This window comes from Phyllopteryx taeniolatus, chromosome 4, assembly GCF_024500385.1.
Source record: "Phyllopteryx taeniolatus isolate TA_2022b chromosome 4, UOR_Ptae_1.2, whole genome shotgun sequence".
Classification (NCBI taxonomy): domain Eukaryota; kingdom Metazoa; phylum Chordata; class Actinopteri; order Syngnathiformes; family Syngnathidae; genus Phyllopteryx; species Phyllopteryx taeniolatus.
Window position 1 is genome coordinate 21515109 of NC_084505.1, and position 18127 is coordinate 21533235.

General features: G+C 44.0%; 2 protein-coding genes across 14 annotated transcripts in view; one reads left to right on the forward strand and one right to left on the reverse strand.

The window, feature by feature from the left end:
- Nucleotides 1-11691, reverse strand: part of pcm1 (pericentriolar material 1) — a 34214-nt gene extending 22523 nt beyond the window's left edge. For 5 of the 12 annotated variants that reach the window (XM_061770524.1, XM_061770523.1, XM_061770521.1 and 2 more), the window contains exons 1-9: nt 10520-11447; nt 8224-8460; nt 5479-5811; nt 3591-3761; nt 2477-2596; nt 2214-2403; nt 1957-2066; nt 346-619; nt 119-269 (exon numbers count right to left, since the gene is read on the reverse strand). In XM_061770524.1, coding sequence (XP_061626508.1) covers nt 119-269; nt 346-619; nt 1957-2066; nt 2214-2403; nt 2477-2596; nt 3591-3761; nt 5479-5811; nt 8224-8460; nt 10520-10615 — 1682 coding nt within the window. In that variant the 5' untranslated portion in view covers nt 10616-11447. Of the gene's footprint in view, nt 1-118; nt 270-345; nt 620-1956; nt 2067-2213; nt 2404-2476; nt 2597-3590; nt 3762-5478; nt 5812-8223; nt 8461-10519; nt 11451-11600 lie in introns of those variants that run through there. The other 7 variants (XM_061770520.1, XM_061770518.1, XM_061770519.1 and 4 more) reach the window with 7 other exon arrangements.
- A 2837-nt stretch (nt 11692-14528) lies between these two features.
- On the forward strand, nt 14529-18026 carry sart1 (spliceosome associated factor 1, recruiter of U4/U6.U5 tri-snRNP). Of its 2 annotated transcripts, none has more exons than XM_061770549.1 (3): nt 14529-14715; nt 14850-16956; nt 17675-18026. In XM_061770549.1, the coding sequence occupies exons 2-3, from the start codon at nt 14861-14863 to the stop codon at nt 17895-17897; spliced, it is 2319 nt and encodes a 772-aa protein (XP_061626533.1). In that variant the 5' UTR covers nt 14529-14715; nt 14850-14860; the 3' UTR covers nt 17898-18026. The 2 variants fall into 2 exon arrangements, with proteins under 2 accessions (XP_061626533.1, XP_061626535.1); XM_061770551.1 differs by having other exon boundaries at nt 14534-14686.
- Nucleotides 18027-18127: the final 101 nt, after the last annotated feature.

Genomic DNA, 18127 nt, shown 5'->3' on the forward strand with positions numbered 1-18127 from the left:
GACCATGTTAGTAGGCCTCCCTATGTGGAAGTGTGAACACAGCATGGATCATTTGAGGGGTTTTGTGTGTGTGTGTGTGTGTGTGTGTGTGTGTGTGTGCGTGTGTGCATGAGGTTACCTGAGTTTGTCTGTGGAGTTGGCACTCTCTGCGTGTGGTGGAAGCGAGGGATAAAAGGAAGCAGCAGCCACGGCTCCATTTGAGCAAATAGCAGACTGACAGTCTGAAGAGCCCCCTGTGCTCAAACTGCGCTGCGTTGACAAAGCACCGCCTGAAGAAAAACACGTGAACTTAAAGCAACCCAAATCATCTTAAGCCTGACGTTTTTACTTTTTAACAATCCTCACAATAGTTGTTGTTGAGCGTCTGGTCTCTGAGAGAGTGCAGCTCTTGCAGGATCTTGTCCATGGTTTCCTTCTTGTCTTGGAGCTCCTGGAGCTTCGTGAGCTTGGCACTGGCGGCCGTTGCCCCGCCATCGAGGCCGCCGTGGGGCCCAGATGCCGAGTGGAGCACGGGCCTGTGCTGAGGCGGGCCCAACACCTGAGGGGCCCGGGACCAGCTCACTTCTCTGGAGAGGGAGAGGCTCTCTGCCTGACGACGGTTGTCAGGCACCGACTTGGTCTACGGCAGGACAATTTGAAACTTGATGAATGTCGTTAAACACATACACCAGCAAACCCTCTGTCGCAATTCAAGTCAGCAAATGCCCAACTCTGCAAGAGCTCTAAAAGCAATTTTCCTGTACAATGTGGTGTGTTAAGAGCGAGACAATCGGAAAATGGGTGGGGCTGACAACCTTAAACGATACACCTGATATTATTTCCCGTCGCAAAAACATTTGTGTGGGTTTTGACACCAAGTTGGACCAAGACACAGACTCCATAATTTTGACATGAAACGGAACAATCGCCAATCAGGAAGCTCACTCGAGTTTGTGCTGTTGTCGTACACAAATAGATGTACAGGATGGTTGAAAAGTAACTCCCTGTTTTGAAGTACTTGTAATTTATTTCTGAACTACAGTATAATTATGATAAGAAAGTGTACAGCATGGAGTTTTATTTAAAATTCGTTATGGCCGCCAGCAATCGCCACCAGCCTTGGGACCGCATCAACTGATTGGGATGGAAGACGTAACCTCTCGTATTCGGCCTTCAAGTTGCTGTTAAAAATGATGACAGTCAATTCTCCAATAGATGAAAGATTCTCAAACAAAACTATGGAGGCTCTTAAAAACAGACTGTTACTTTTCAATCACCCTTTATATTATATTTCTAGCAACTTTCACTTTTAGTCCACTACATTAAATAAAATGTTAAATTTTACACCTGTACATTTCCCCTAACCATCTTGTCACTCGTGACTACAAAATAAAATGTTTGATGACGTAATGCCTGGACCGTGGGGCACCAAGTGGAAGACTATTATATGTCTGTATTGACTATTAAAATGAGAGGTGGCTCGATAGTATATGGATGGGGCCTGAGTTATTGGCTAATTGCTATTGGGTTTACTGCTGTCAATCAAGAGGCCAGTCAATAATAAACATAGAGAAAACAAAATAATTTAATAATGCATTCTATTTCGATGAAACAAAGATAATCAGTCTGCAATCTAATTATTAATATTTACTACTTTATTGTAATAAATATAATGATTATTGACTGTTGACAGGCTAACATTTCAAGGATTTGGTCAATATTAAGTTAAACAAGGTCGCTAAATGATTAAACTATTGTCAAAAATCGTTAGCGATTAATTGATTAGTTGTCGATTAATCGTTGCACCTTTATACTGGTGTAATATAAGGTGAGTCGCGATTGTCGGTGGAGATGTGTGTGGTGTGCAGTACTGGTCATCCCGAGTACACCACACACTATAAGAACACCAGGAACACACGTGGCAAATCCTGTCCGGTATGCGTGTACCCCGCTTAACATGCTTATGATCAGACATACCTTAGAGTCCCGTAGTTGGTTGTGGAACCGCTGGATCAAATCATTGAGCTCATCATTGAGCTCTGATGTGATGCTCAGGCCGGAGACGCTGCCTGTGGTTTCCGTGACAACTAGAATACACAAGAAAAATCAAACTGCAATTACAAACCTTTTTTGGGGTGCGTCAATTTTTTGCTATTCGCAGGGTTTACTGTACAACTTTGCACATACTTTTAGAAATAACTGTCCTGCATGTGTTTCACCGGTCCGAGTCTCACCTGCTGCGTCCTCGATGACGGCAAGCGCTTGTTCGGCGCTCTGCTGCATGGCTAGCAGAGCCTCCTGGCGGCCCTGCAGGGCCCTGAGCTGATCCTGCTGCTCTAGCATCTTCTTCAGCAGCTCGTGCTGCTTGCGAAAGTTCTCCAGTTCTTCCTTTTGTTCTCGTATGGATGCGTCGGGCCAGCCGCCCTGCAGAAAGCCATGTCGTGTGTGTTTTACAACAATTACAACACAATTGATAGCGATGTGCAGCTCAGCATACCGGTGCGTTTGCTGCGTCCGAAGACCTCACATCGACGTTCAGTGAGGTGCTCTCTATCAAGGAGCCAGAACCCACAGCAGAATCTTGGGTCCTAACGTCGTCATCGTCGTTCTCCCGAGCCTGTCGCATCAGCAGAGGTGACAAGTTAATAATGCAAGACTTGCCTACTTTCACTTGTAGACTTGCACTTCAACTGTCATAATGGCGACACCATTATACACTGCTACTAGTTTAACTTGGGTAGATTTCCACTTTCTGTTTATGGTAACATTCCCCTTGGCTTAATAGAAACACATGGTACAGTACTGGACAACTTTTTGTGGACAATTGCCTATGATATGTCACTTCTGCGACTGGTTTTGTGGATTTGAGTGCCCTGATCTGTTTGCACTGTTTGATAAGGAGCGCAGCGTAAAAGCAGTCATATGCCTGGCATTTGTGATTAAATGTAGTTTATGTGCATGTGTTATGATTTAACATCTATTACCCCTTCTAAAATGTTTTATTCTTACCGATAATAGACTGATTAACCTATTTTTACATTTACACAGTTAAGAATGTTAAATTAGTACTTAAAATATTGTCTGTACAGTGAATAAAGGTTTTATGATGGCAAGGGTTTGGACTCTGAAACTATCTAAATGGGAAATTTATGGGAAGTTTGTCTCAAAATTATGAGGCGTGGGGTTCTAATCTCCGCTCCGGCATTCTTGTATGGAATTTGGCATGATCTCCCCACGCTCTCCTAGTAAGCCCGGCTTCCTCGCACATTCCAAAAAAACAGGTTCTTTGAAGACTAAATTGGCTGTAGGTGTGAATGTTTCACTGTCTACATGTGCCCTGTATTGGCTGGCAACCAGTCCAAGGTGTAGGCCGGTTCTCTCACCCAAAGCAAGCGCCCCGAATGCGGACAAATGCTATAGGGAAATGATGGAAGCATGGAAAAGTTTGTTAAGCAGCGTCACAGAACAGATTAGAGGTACCAATAGACATCTTAATTGTATCTCAATTTTTATCTCTTAGATCTCTAAAAGATCTCTTATGTATAAGCCAGAAAACAACCTTAGAAAAGGAAGCAGAGCAAGATCAAGACAGCAGGTAAAGAAAGACCCACCAGAATTTTCTGCAGGAATTGTAAGTAGGACTTCTCCTGCTCCTTGAGGTGCTCGATGAGATGAGAGAGGCGCTCCACATTGGCCGGCACATCGTTCTTCTCCACCAGGTCGTCACGCATGGAGCTGGCCTTGCCGATGTACTCACGGATCTGACAGAGCTTGCTCACCAGCTGCAAAATAAAACAGGGTTGGTGGTGTTAAAAACTGCAAACGGATAGAAGACTGAGAGGAAGCGAAACAAGCGCAGGCTACGAGGATAGGCACAAACCGCAGCAGGCACCCACAGTGGCGTATTTATAAACTGCCCTAAATACAGCCGCACCGTTCTGCCTCACTTTCACCCTACTTTTTTCTCAAATGAGTCAAGAACAAAGTGATGCTTAACGATATTTTCAAACATATATTGTCAAAAACGGATTACTTTAAGACAGTGAAACCACCAATGTCAAAACCTGTTGTACGACACTTTCGAGACATACACTCCTCTCCAAAAATAGTGCCTGTGAATATTCTCATTCATCCAGGTCATCTATTCATTCCTTTTCAGGGCAATTCAACTGTTCTGGTTGTCTTCGAAGACCAAATATATTGTAAAATATAGTAACTGACAGATGTGACCTGTTAAATTTGAATATTCAAACAACAACAACAACAATTGTGTTTTGCCTAAGCACGCTTTGTTTAAAGTTAAAGGTATAACCAAAACGAACATAAAAACATACAGTAATATATAATTACATAGAATGAATGAACAAACAGTATTCGTCAATTGAATGCCCATTGTGCTGCTGCCCGCCTTGGCCACCTGGAAGCGGTATAAGACGGACGGACGGATATACTCAACATGGACGCCTGAACAGTATAGACATCACAGGTCCTCTCAGCCTGTAACACAAGGTATTTCAGTTGTGTGATGTCTCAGTCTAAACACTAGGAGTCACTATGTAAAAGAGTGCATACAGTATATAACAAAGAAGAGAATAAGAGACAAAGAAGGAATAGACTAAGAAGAACATAAGAGTCTGGTGGACATACAGATAGGATGCAATGTTACCTCTGTTAGCTCCAGAATAAAGCGAGTAAAAAGAAATACAAGACTGCTTCTTAAGAATACCACAAGTTCTAGAATAAAACTGACAGGACAACTCAGGTTGCTTTCACACGCCATCACTTACTTCTCTTTAGTCAACGCGCAGCAGCTTCGTGTCAGGAGCACCAAAGCAGCACGGAGCGGTGCAGGCGAAAAGGCTCTCAAATCTCCGTGCTTGATGCATGCCCCCCCCACCCCCCCGAGCACAATTTGCAGTTACCTAAAAGTGTTGGCATCAGTGTTTACCTTCAAGCCTAGGTGTCAAACTCAATGCCTAGGGGCCAGATCCAGACAACCACATCATTGTATGTGGCTCGCGAAAGCAAATCATGTGAATCAACTTGTTTTTTGCTAAAATACCAACATTGCAAATTGTCTTCACTTTTGAACATTGAACATTTTTTTTTCTTACTGGTTTCAGATTTCAGAACGAGTTATCCAACAATTTGTTGTGCATGTATAATAATATGAGACAATCATACACAGTCATAATGGCCCTCTTGAGGGAAACTGCAACAAAAATGAGTAACACCCCTGTCTTAAAGTACCTCCATGCGCCTGACATGGCTCCTACTCCATCTGCCAAGTTATATGTAAGGCTGGTAAAATGGTAACGGTATGTTGTATCGGAACATTTTTTCCAAGTACAAGTAGCGATGTATCGTATTGGTGCATACCTAATATTTTACAATGAGTTCTGCCTAATTCAAACTGTAATGGCTAATCCACCCAACAACCTTGCAGGTATTCCACAAGTCAAAAGTGAAAGACTTGAATTCTATTAGAACAAGTCTTACCAGGCCCGTGTCGACGCTGGCTTCTCCCCCCTCGCAGTGTGCGCGTGCTCCCGCCACTCTGTCGGCGTTGCCACACGTCAGCCTTGTTTTCGTTTCCTTCGCGTTAGCCCCGGGGCTGAAGGCGTCCCTTCCTGCTAGGCTTTGCTTCTTGGTTTCCTTGGCGACAGCTGGCGTGGAAGAGGCAGAGGTGGCGGGCGGTAGCAGCAGCGGTTCCTTGCTCTTGTTGGTGTTTACATGCAGCGGGACGAAGTTGTAGGGTTTCTTGTTCTCCGATGCTAGCTGCCGCTGGTTGTTGGCGGCCGTGACGCGGCCTTGGGAGTCGCTACCGACGCTCTGCGATAGACAAAAGACGTAAAGGGGAATCATATATTAGCTTGTAAATACACTGTATATATTTGAAGATAATTGCTGAAAACGTGCAGACTGAGAACTACAGTGTGCTGATTTTATGGTTATAGTCCACAGTTACTGATCCTCCTAATCTGTTTTTACATTTTGCAAGCTGCCATCGATTCCACTTTTTACAATATATACACTATTATCTACAGAAGTGGTATTTGACGACAGTTAACATTTCAGCCCCTTCAGCGGACATGCCCGTAGTGTTTGGGAGGAGCCAACGGAGTATACAATACAGCTGAGTCCATACTTTGTCCTATGACACATTAATTGTATTTTCAGTGATTTTGTTTATTATCCAGAAAAACTAAATACAGCTCTTAAACTGAACTATCATAAGCTATTTTTGTTGACGATTATATTTGTCCAAACAAATGTACCTTTAGTTCTACCAAGCACTAAAAATGAACAAGAAACAAGGGTGGTCTGATCATTTTTTCCATGATGGTAGATTTTATACACTTTAAATTTGGTGGGGTTGTTAACAACCCTCTTCTCTGCAGTGTCAAATGTGACACTTTTTCCTTTTTGCTTTCTAGGGTCTTTACTCTTTAGGACAATCTATTAAACTGACTGTGAGTGCGAATGGTTGTTTGTTTGTATGTGCCCTGCGATTGGCCGCCAACCAGTTCAGGGTGTAGCCCGCCTCCTGCCCGATGACAGCTGGGATAGGCTCCAGCACGCCCGCGACCCGCGTGAGGAGAAGCGGCTCAGAAAATGGATGGATGGATGGATGCTCGGTGCAATATCAACAATACAATTAAGAATGTAGCTAATGACTAACAGAGACTAGCATGAAAATGACCAGAGAGAAGCTAACCGACAAACTGATCCTGTTCAATCTCTCATTGTTACGTCTTCAAAGGCAAGGCATATTTATTTTATATAGCACATTTCATACACAAGGTAATTGAATGTGCTTCACATGATTAAAAGCATTTAAAAACAAAGAGAAAAAAGACATTTAAAAATAAACTACAGACGACAGGTTACTAAAATTACAAAAAAAATGTACAGTGCAAGAAAGACTTTTTTTTTTAAGATAATGCTCCAAAAATAATAATAAGCAAAGGAAAAAGAAAGCAGCTTTTAACCTGGACTGGCTAACTTCACTTCTGTTGGCAACTTATTCCATTTGTGTGCAGCATAACAGCTAAATGCTGATAAACCACATTTGCTTTGGACTCTGTACTCCACTATTTGACCTGAGTCTGTAAAAATCTCAGAGCCCTACTAGGTTTGTATTCCATGAGCATTTCTTTCATGTATTCAGGACCTAAACCATTTAGTGATTTATAGACCAGTAGTAGGAATAGTCTATTCTATAGCTGACTGTGGAGCCAGCTGGAGTAATATGCTCTGATCTCTTTGTTCTGGTCAGAACCCGAGCATCCATTTATTTATTTCAAACAGTGACAACACCTCAATTGAACTGTACTCATATGGACACAATGCTAGATAGAACTGTGTGTCATTTGAATAGCTATGGTAGTCAACATTAAAGTCCTGAAGAATTGGACCCAAGGGTAGGATATAAATCCTGAACAAAAGGGGTCCACGTTCTGACCCTTGAGGGACCCCCATTTGTCACTCCCATTCAATCAGAACTTCCAATGGTCACAAAAAAACTCCTTTCCTTCGGGTATGACCTGAACCATTTAAAGACTGTTCCATTGAGTCCTACCCACGTTTCTAACCTGTTCAACAGTATGTAATGCTATACTGTATGACACCTTCCCCCGAGTCAATGTTCAACCTTATATCATTTAGCCATCTCAATGGGATAGTTTGTGGGCAGCAAGTCGAGCTAGTGGTTAGCACGACTTCCCCACAATTCCAAGGTTCTGGGTTTGAAAACGGCTGCAGCCTTCCTGTGAGGAGTTGACATGTTCCTCTGCTGCTGCTGCTTTCCATCTTGTTATGGGGAATACAGTAATCAGTAAGACTACAGAGTTCAAAACATTGGCAGGATGGTGTCCTCGTGGTTAGCACGTCTGCGTCACGGTTCTGAGGTTCTGGGTTTGAACTCCAATGTGGAATTTGAATGTTCTCCCTATGCTTGTGTGGGTTGTCTCCGGCTACTTTGGCTTCCTCCTACATTCCAAAAACATGCATGTTGGGTTCATTGAAGACTAATATGTCCATAAGTGTGAATATGAGTGTGAAGCCTTGTTTGTCTCTATGTGCCCTGTGACTGGCTGGCGACCAGTCAAGCGTGTACCCCAGCCTGTGTGTAGAGTCACTAAAAGTCTTAGGACAGCCGATGATGAATTAGCTTTCTATTATTTCCGATTATATCACATGCATTATTACTACACAAATGTGAATCAAGGAGATTATTTTCACCTCGTCCAAATCCGAGAAGTGAATCCTCTGGTGGATCTTGTCCATCTCCGCCTGGTCTGGGACTGAGCGCTGGCTGGTGTATTTGATATGCAGTGGTCTGCGTCGGCCGCTCCAGGGGGTAGAATTGGGTGAAATGTCGTTGGTCAGGCGGCTTTCTGCCACCACAGCAGCCGACAGCTTCTTTTTGTTCTTCTCTGATGAGCGGTTCGCCTTTTTCTGCTGCACGCCGCCCCAGGCCTGAACACCAGTCAGAAGTCAGTGTTATGGCTGAGTGTGGAAGAACTAAACCCCCAACATAGTAGTAGATGGCGATGTCCCACTTCGGCGAGTTCTTGTATAAAAAGGCGCTGGCAAAAGAAATCTCTTGTGCTTGTGTGAAAAGTGCACAAAGTCGCTGTAATGTCCCGCGCTTGCTGGGTTCTGTGTAAAAGGCAAAATGCAGATAAATGCTGTCTGATGCGCCAATTTTGCTGGCTTACTGTGTTCGAGAGGCTAAAGATACAGAGATCACATTAACATACTAGGGTGTTGAATTACATCAGATTTCTTTTAAGTGGTTGTTTTAAACACACAAGTGTAATTATCTTTGTTTTGTTTAGTTTGACAGTAAACTTGTATTAAACAGCTTGATCATCCAAACAACCGCTCATATGTTTAAAAACTCAAATAGGGTCACTCATATCGCAAGGAACCACTGATCTGTTGCGCAAAAAAGGTTGGAGACTGCCGTACAGTGCTGAAAAAAATATCTATGATGTCAGTGATTAATCAACTTTGATTCAGCTTGCATCACATTAATAGTCGACCACAAAAAACTTTCGTCGTTCAACCCCTAGCTGAGACCTCGGATCGGCGCTCGTCACGTAATTAACTTGTGTGTTTGCCTTTTTGTTCATCGTATTTGTGCTACAAAAGCTGTTCCGGGAAGACGAAGCTGGCATTCAAAGCAGTTAAGACCCCAGCATCATCGTATGCCGTCGCGTTTACGATTCCCAGTGCTTCACTTTTTTTTTTTTACACTTCTATGAGAGCTGACAAGTCAAAGCAAAAAATCTGTTGTATGATGGCTTGTATCTGGGAAAACTCATAAGGCCCAGTACACAAGGACAATCAGGTTGTTTTTGTTCCAATTTTGCCCCTTCTGACCAAGGATGTCAAAAGCCAGACTATTTTATGTTTTATGAGATTATCCTACAAAATTAATCTTAGGTCTGAGGTGAGTTAAGAGTGGAATTGTCCCAATGATATGGTCCAAAACGGGTGAGGGCGAGCAATCTTAAATATTGAATGTTCACTATTTAAGACCAAAAATCTTCAGGTGTGGTGGGGAAAGCAGACTACTCCCGCAGTCCCAACGCTGTGAATTTTGACATGGAACGGATATCAAAGAAGCGCCCAGACTGGGAAACAATGAAACTCCACCCGTCCATTTTCTGAGCCGCTTCTCCTCACTAGGGTCGCGGGCGTGCTGGAGCCTATCCCAGTACACCCCGAACTCGTTGCCAGCCAATCGCAGGGCACATACAAACAAACAACTATTCGCACTCACATTCACAACTACGGGCAATTTAGAGTCTCCAATTCACGCCAGTTTTTGGGATGTGGGAGGAAACCGGAGTACCCGGAGAAAACCCACACAGGCAAGGGAAGGACATGCAAACTCCACACAGGCGGGGCCGAGGATTGAACCCCGGTCCTCAGAACTGTGAGGCTGACGCTCTAACCAGTCGTCCACTGTGCCGCCCAACAATGAAACTATCATAAATAAAGTCCTACCCGATGCCGTTTTTGTATAAAAGTGGGTTTGCCAGATGGCAAGACACTGCCATTCTACAACGCTATGGTCTGTCTTCGGCAACACTTGGCAAAAATCGGCACATAACAAGAAGTGTCTGACCTTCTTTGTTTTTGTGAGCTCACATGCTTTTTTTGTTCATCGGTGGTGGAACAGAATCTTTGTGTGTGTGGTGTGGTTTTACATGTTGATCTTATCAGAGCACACCACACACACACACACAATACGACCAAAACTGTTAAATGCCCGATTTTTATGTGTGGGATCTGTCACAGAAAAATCAAAATAGTGTGTACCAGGCCTTAGTCAAGTCACTTCTATCTTGAGGCACCGCTGTACAGGCCTGAGCACACTAAAGGTTGGGAAGTACTGCATTAGACATTGAAGCCTACATTTTCCTGGCTTGCAGTCTTGTGTATAAGGAACTGTTGGGTTCATTCCATCGTACTAGTCTGAGAGCTTTCTAACATGTATGGAGCTTTAAGGTTTGGGGTCGTTTACCGTGTTGTTGAGTCTGTCCTCCAGGCTGGCGTTGGTGACGCTCCAGTTGTGCAGCTCGTCCGCGCTGCCATCGAATGGAGCGCCTCCGGTTGCCATGTTACCACCCGCTTAGCTGAAAAGCCACAACAACAGAAATGGTCAAAATTGACATTGTGAACCGTTTTTTGGATTATATATATATATATATTTTTATAAACCAACCACGGGCTACAACTACCTACTGTGTTTAATTGCTACTACTCGACGGCGTTTAAACACTGGCCGAGATACATGGCTGTCTTTCTGTAAATTGACCTATGCAGAGTTCGCATGCAAGCAGACGTTACAACACCCAGTCGTCACTTCTGCGTCACAAACGGACTCGAAAGACAAGAACGCACCTTACACGTCGATCGTCGTCAAGCGAGCGGCTATACGAACGTTTAAATAATCAAATGTTAGAAATTCGACCAAGTTTTCTGGGGGGGGGAGAGAGTTTTGAAGTGGGTCCTCACCATGGCAACCTGAGAACGCCCCCCCCCCTCCCCACCCACCCATGCTAATGCTACATGTTAGCGTCCTGCGGCGTCTGTGGCTAACTAACCTCCCGTAGTCGAGCGAAAGTCGAAACAAGAGAGTACAGCAAACGAGTTCGTCCCGCTTTCTAGAAAGTCAAAGTAAACCTTGAGCCAACTTGTCTTAACAGCACTTCAGTTCAAAGTGAACTGGAATCATCACCGTAGCTTTACACGTCGTGCTGGGACTTGTTTTGTTTTATTTAAATCGTCTCCCTCGCTGAATCCATGTGAAAAAATCTGGAACTCCCAATCACGGTTTTTCTTCTTAATCGTTTATTTGGTGTAAATAAACGAAATATTTAGGATATATCGGCAAGCTTCGTTGAACCGCACTCAACCAGCAGGTGTCCGGAAATCATTGTGACGTCACTAAACTGCGACGAGGCCCGCGAACCTGGTCGTAAAGGTACAGTGCAGGCGCGGGGAAAAGTTGACGATGTGAAATATCATAAGATAATAAAAACACATAAAGTTTTCAAACTATTATTTTGGCTGGCTTTGTTGCTTTCAGGAATTGAACTAACCTTGTTGCCAAGTTAACCAACCTCTGGTGAGCTCCTCGCTGGAATAATCACCCCGACCCAATCAGCAGGCAGCAAGAACTCATTAAAGTAGCCCGCGACTTTTTTTTTTTTTTTTTTGTATAATCTATTAAGTAACAGAAAACAACAATCGCCAGGGGATGACATACAATCAGTGGCAAAAGATTTATTATCATATTACAAAAATACATTATAAAGAGCACATAGGTTTCAATAAATGGCCCTAATATATTGCTTGTTTGACTTCATTTTTAAAAAATGCAAAGACTACGAGTGGGTTTGGATTAGTATATCGACATTTGTCTACAATCTATTTAGGTATGTTATCTCAATAAATTACAACAAATATATTCTATATTACAATAAATGTATTCTACTTTATTGAACTGTACCTGTTTATAATACAACTGCCTGCCTCAAAGACTGCAGCCAGGTTGGCATTGCAAATGAGAATCAGTTGTCACCTGGATAAATAAAGGGTTAGGTTTTAAAGATATCAACAAAAATAAAAACGTAGATTAAGATATGAAATAAGACATTAACTTGAAAGCTTGAAGCACAAATGCTGGTATTAACTAACCTTTTTAGATCCAGTAGGTGTCAGTAATGAGCAAAATCAGCCTCATTTCCCTAAACTACCCTGAAGTAAGAAGTGCGATGGTAAGACAAACCACATGAGGAGCTTATCCACCAACCAGCCCAGGAATTTTGAGTTCCCGGTAGCAAAATGTTCCGTGGCCCATGTGGTTTGTGATCTAAAAAATGCTGATATTTCAAGCTTTCAAGTTAATGTCTTATTTTAGAGCCCCTCCAAAAGTATTGAAATGGCAAAGTCACTTCCTTTGTTTTTGTTGTATACTGAAGACATTTGGGTTTCAGATCAAAATTTCAGAATTCCATCTTTTATTTCATGGTATTTACATCTCAGCAATAACTGCATCAAGCCTGCGACCCATTGACTTCACCAGACTGTTGCGTTCTTCATTTGAAATGCTTTTCCAGGCCTTTACTGCAGCCTCTTTCAGTTCTCGTTTGTTTCTGGGAGTTTCCCCCGTGAGTCTCCTCTTCAGGAGGTAAAATGCATGCACTGTTGGGTTAAGGTCCGGTGATTGACTTGGCCAGTCGAAGAGCTTCCATGTTTTCTCCCTGATGAAATCCTTTGTTGTGTCGGCAGTGTGTTTTGGGTCATTGTCTTGTTGCATGACGCTTCTCCCGATTAATTTGGAACCATTTTCTGCAAATTGCCAGACAAAATGGTTTTGTCGTATTCAGTATTCATTCTGCTGCCACCATCATGAGTTACATCATCAATCAAGACGAGTGAGCCTGTTCCAGAAGCAGCCATGCAAAAGCCCAAGCCATGACATTACCTCCACCATGCTTCACAGATGAGCTTGTGTGTTTTGGAACATAAGCAGATCCTTTCTTTCTCCATACTTTTGCCTTTCCATCACTTTGGTAATGTGCGAAAATTCTGATTATTATTGTGTTTTGAGGAGAAACAATATTGTGTTTCAAAATAAATTCTTGATATGTCAGAAGTGAACCATTTGGGTAAAATAAACTTACCAACCAAAATAATATATTATTTCTTGATTATTCTCGAGGTTGTATCTACGTGGGGGAAAATGATCCGAATCCGAATCAGAAACATCTTTATTTGCCAAGTATGTCCAAAAAACACACAAGGAATTTGTCTCCGGTAGTTGGAGCCACTCTAGCACAACGACAACAGACGGTCAATTGAGAGAGAACACTTTTGAGATATAAAGACATTGAGAAAAACAGTCAATAAAGGGTTGCTAATTATCTGGTAATGCCGGTACAATTTTGATTTTTATTTTTTTTCACAATTGTGAAAAAAGATGCAGAGTTAGAGCAGTTCGAATGACGAATCTCGCAATAGTCCGGTGCAATGAGCATTGTGCAAAGGGCGCCGAGACTTCAAGGAGTGTATGCGGTTTAAAGTGACGAGTAGTGCGATAATCTGGGACAATGTTGATTGTGCAAATGTTGCAGATACTCCTCAGTCAGTATTGGTCAACAACAGATATGCAAATAGTGCAGCGTGGCGAGACTACTACAGTGAGTGCACGAGTCGTATATAATTGGCCCGACAGAAATGTGACAACAAACTCAGAGGAAAAAAAATAATTGGCAGCATGTTGCAATGGAATTGTAGGTTAGATGTTTAAGAAATTAATTGCAAGAGGGAAGAAGCTGTTGGAATGTCTGCTAGTTCTGGTTTGCATTGATCGGTAGCGCCTACCTGAGGGAAGGAGCCGGTGACCGGGATGTAGAGGGATTTTGCACGTTCTTGTTTTAGTTCTGGCAGCGTGCAAGTCCTCAAGGGTGGGTAAGAGGGTACCGATAATCCTTACATTCATGACCACGAGAGAAGCATCTGTTTTCTGAAAGTTGGATACGTTTGCTGGGAGTTTTTTGATAAAACAAAGTTTAAACCACCTAATTGGGAGGGGAATTTTGGTATAAAATGTGTTCTTAATGAATTGTTTTAGCCAATTTATTTTGAATTTATTATTTCAAGTATAAAAGTCTAAAAGGTTAACCACCCCTTATCATTAGTTAATCATTACTTTTTTTTTTTTTTTTTTTGACATGGTGATTTTTGTTTCCCCAAATAAAGTAAAAAAAAAAAATCAAGCAAACATGTTAATCAAAGTAAAGCAGGATCATCTTCAATGTACTGTACAGCCGGGGAACAAGCGTGATTACATCATGTATAGTAAAATAAATGCACAAAAAAGAGGTAAAAAAACATGTTAGCAAATTCAGTTCCTTTTTCGGGTTGCTTTCAACCTCGTCGCACCATCGTCATTTATTATTTTTTGGTCACCGTCAACGTTTTTTTAACTGCAACAATCCCCGTGAGCTGTAGGTGGCAGTAAATAATTTCACACAACCGGAAAGGACTTCTACAATACAAATGTGTCGTCCGCACTTCGTTGCTTAAATGGTCGAAGCTTGGACGAAAACTCGAAATTGAACATAAATGACGGATTAGCTCCCTTATCTTGACACGGTTTCGCATACTGTCAACCAAAGAGGTGGGGATTCCCTTTTGTCCACTTGTTGAGTGAGTAAAATCATTTATTGTGGCGCATCATGTATGCTAGCGCGTTAGCAACTCGAAGCTAGCGTCATTTCCCAATCGCTCACTTGTAACAAAGAGACAATAAGCGAATACTTGTTTCTAACTTATCACCGCAGGGGAAATAACGATGGGTTCGTCGAAGAAACATAAGGAAAAGAGTCGTGACAGGGAAGCCGAGGAGCGCCGTCGCGAGCACAAGAAACACCGCCGCAAGGAGCGCGAGAGAGACGCATCGACCCGCGATGGTACTCGGGAGAAGGAGAGAAGGAAGCGGTCCGCGTCCAGGGACAGGGACAGGGGTGGACGCGAGAGCCGCAGCAAAGGCGACAGGAGCGGCGGGGAGCCACGCGTCAAGAAGGAGAAAACGGAGGAGGGAAGCACTGAGGTGCAAGCTCAGTCCGCCAGTGGAGATGCATCTCTCAGCATCGAGGAGACCAACAAGCTCCGAGCCAAGCTGGGCCTGAAACCGCTGGAGTTGAACGAGAACAAGAAGGAGCTTGGCACCAAGGAGGAGCCGCTGGTGGCAGAGACCATCAACCCGGCTCTCATCCAGAAACAGAAGGACATCAAGGAGAAGCTGGCGGCCATGAAAGAGAAGCGCCTTCTGAACCAGAAGCTGGGAAAAGTCAAGACCCTGGCGGAGGACGACTGGCTGGAGGACACCGCCGCTTGGGTGGAGAAGAACCGGAAGGCGGCGAAGGAGAAAGCGATGGCGGAGAAGAGAGCCAAGCTCCTGGAGGAGATGGACCAGGAGTTTGGTGTGAGCAACCTGGTGGAAGAGGAGTTCGGGCAGGGACGTATAAACAGCGCGTACACGGCGCGGGATCTGAAGGGTCTTAAAGTGCAGCACAAAGTGGACTCCTTCAACGAGGGCCAGACGGTCATCCTCACGCTGCAGGACAAAGGTGTGCTGGAGGAGGAGGAGGACGTGCTTGAGAACGTGGGGCTGGTAGACAAGGAGAAGGCGGACAAGAACGTGGAGCTGAAGAAGAAGCAGCCTGACTACAAGCCCTACGAGGAGGAGGAAAGCGTGGATGACATGGTGACGTTCAAGTCGCGTTCTGTGCTGTCCAAGTATGACGAGGAGATCGATGGTGAAAAGAAGAAGAGCTTCCGCTTGAAGACGGGCGGCATGGCCGATGGCGAGCGGGAGCGGGAGCTGCAGGCCATGCGGGAGACGCTGCGCAGCCAGGCGCAGTCCTTGGTGATGCCCTCGCTCATGATTGCTTCAGAGTACTACTCGCCTCAGGAGATGGTGGCCTTCAAAAAGACCAAGCGGCGCGTGAAGAAAATCCGTAAGAAGGAGAAGACGACAGTGGCTGACTTCTTGCTCCTGGACGACTCGCGCAAGACGGACTTCGGCTCCAGGACGCGCGGTCGTGGCCGCAAAGGGGAGTACGAAGACGACGAGGGCGTGGAGGAGGGCAGGTGGCCACATGAGACGGCGGTGACGCAAATGTCCGACGACATCCGGACGGCGGAAATGGATATTAGCGATGATGAGGACTTCACGCCGCCCGAGCCCACTGTCTTGGAGGAAGACGAGGCTGAGCAGGAGCTGCAAAAACAACTGGAAAAGCAGAGGAAGCTGAGGCAGAAGCAGCTCCTTGGGGATGCTGGTGAGAAGATCGCCGAACGGGTGAAGCGACTCGCTAGGGATGACGCTGAGGATCCCTCAGAAAAGCGCAACAACATTGTCTTCAACGCCACCTCCGAGTTTTGCCGCACGCTGGGCGATATCCCCACCTACGGCCTGTCGGGCAACCGAGAGGACCAGGAGGACATGATGGACTTTGAGCAAGATGAAGAGAAGGAAGGCGCCGGCGACTCCAACTCTGATGCGGAGGACAACATCGGCTGGAGTAGCGTCAACCTGGACGAGGAGCAGAAGCACCCAGACTTCGCCACGGCCTCCGCCACCATTCTGGACGAGGAGCCCATCGTCAATTCGGGCCTGGCCGCCGCCCTGCACCTGTGCAAGAACAAAGGACTGTTGGAGACGGAGGTGCAAAAAGTGGCACGTGTCAAAGCCACTAAGGGGGCCCTGCCCAACGACAACTACTGTATCGAGGACAAGATGGGCTTTGATGACAAATACAGCCGGCGCGAGGAGTACCGAGGCTTCACGCAAGACTTCAAGGACAAGGACGGCTACAAACCCGACGTCAAGATAGAGTACGTGGACGAGTCTGGACGCAAGCTGACGCCGAAGGAGGCCTTCAGGTAAGGCTCTTACTGTCAAATATTTTCAGAATCCATTATATCATTGATTCATCGAATGATTGGATAAAAAAATATATTTCCTATTAGGTTATTGTAAAATATTTTTTTCCCAATTATTTTTGAAGTGATTTGTTGTTTTATTTGGTATTGTGTAATGATTAAACAAAACCAAATGAGCAGCAATTAATCAAGTGATGCACTCACCAACGTTTTTGAAACTAAGAGCTACTTGGGTAATGATTCAAAAAATCTTTTTTATTTTGATAATTGTTAAAACATGGGTTGATTGGTCATGCCTGGAGTGGGAGGCACAAGGATGATGTAATCAAATGCTAAATTACTGTAGCAACAGAACTAAATCCACACATAAAAATAACAATCAAAACGATGGAGGATTATATCGTAGGGTAGATGGTTTTTAATGTCGCACTACAATATATATCGTTACATAGCACAGCTCCGTTTGTAACCTTTAAAAATTCGGAAAATTAAAAAATACAATCTTTTTCACCCAATATTGATCCGCTGAAAATGACATGATCGCTCTGATTTCCAATCACATGAATGGATCGGGACAACCCTAGTTGAGAGGCTGAAACCAGAGATTTGGACAATTTTAAGTTGAGCAATGGCTCAAAACAATTATCAAAATAGTTGTTGATTAAATTGATGGATTAGTTGTTGAGTAATTGATTAATTTTGACACCTCTCCCTTCAGGCAACTTTCGCACAGATTCCACGGCAAGGGCTCAGGCAAGATGAAGACTGAGCGCAGGATGAAGAAGCTGGAGGAGGAAGCGCTGTTGAAGAAGATGAGCAGCAGCGACACGCCGCTGGGGACTGTGGCACTGCTCCAGGAGAAGCAGAAGTCTCAGAAAACGCCCTACATCGTGCTCAGCGGAAGCGGCAAGAGCATGAACGCCAACACCATCACCAAATAAACACACATCTGGACAGTAGTTGGTATTTTTCTTTTCAACAAGCTTATACACATTTTACAGTGATTGCTACAAATCTAAGTTGTTGTTCGTGTAGTAGTTAAGAATTAGTCAATAAAATGCTGACAAAGATTTGTTTTCTCTTAATGATTTTTAGGATTTTGCACTTTCTTAAATGAATGTGTTCATCATATATTACTACATGACTGAGAACTGAACTTCAGGTGTTGTAA

What these genes read in the sequence shown, in the direction of transcription:
- sart1 (XM_061770549.1), top strand. Translation starts at nt 14,861, where the DNA reads ATGGGTTCGTCGAAGAAACATAAGGAAAAGAGTCGTGACAGGGAAGCC. An exon ending in ACGCCGAAGGAGGCCTTCAG is followed by an intron (nt 16,957 to 17,674) that starts GTAAGGCTCTTA and finishes CTCTCCCTTCAG; the next exon opens with GCAACTTTCGCACAGATTCC.